This window comes from Eimeria tenella, genomic scaffold, assembly GCF_000499545.2.
Source record: "Eimeria tenella Houghton genomic scaffold, Eth_scaff2808, whole genome shotgun sequence".
Lineage (NCBI taxonomy): Eukaryota > Apicomplexa > Conoidasida > Eucoccidiorida > Eimeriidae > Eimeria > Eimeria tenella.
The window spans coordinates 716-969 of record NW_013542685.1 but is presented as its reverse complement, the minus strand read 5'-3'; the positions used below and the strand labels follow the sequence as shown (position 1 = coordinate 969).

Here is a 254-nt window from a genome sequence, read left to right as displayed (position 1 = left end):
CGTTTGAGGCTGCGGGCCACTTAAGGTAGAGTGGCGGCGTTGGAAAGGACGCAGCGCAAGTGCAGCAGCAGCAGCAGCCATGAGTCTTGACTTGCTTCTGAGGGTGTGCAAATGCCTAGGCTGCCGCTGCTGCAGTTCCTGCTGCTGCTGCTGCTGCTGAGCCTGCTGCTGCAGCTCCTCAAAAGTCAACCTAGAAGGCTGTGAAGACAGCTGCGGCTCCTCCGGCAGCGCCTCTTCCCCCTGTCCGTCCTTCT

General features: G+C 60.6%; 1 protein-coding gene across 1 annotated transcript in view; it reads right to left on the bottom strand.

Moving 5' to 3' along the window:
• ETH_00037260 (uncharacterized protein) overlaps positions 1-254 on the bottom strand; it is a gene marked incomplete at both ends in the record, with an annotated part of 912 nt that overhangs the window by 371 nt on the left and 287 nt on the right. Inside the window, one exon of the mRNA XM_013375496.1 lies at positions 2-198. Within this exon, the coding sequence (XP_013230950.1) occupies positions 2-198 (197 nt within the window). The remainder of the gene's footprint in view (position 1; positions 199-254) is intronic.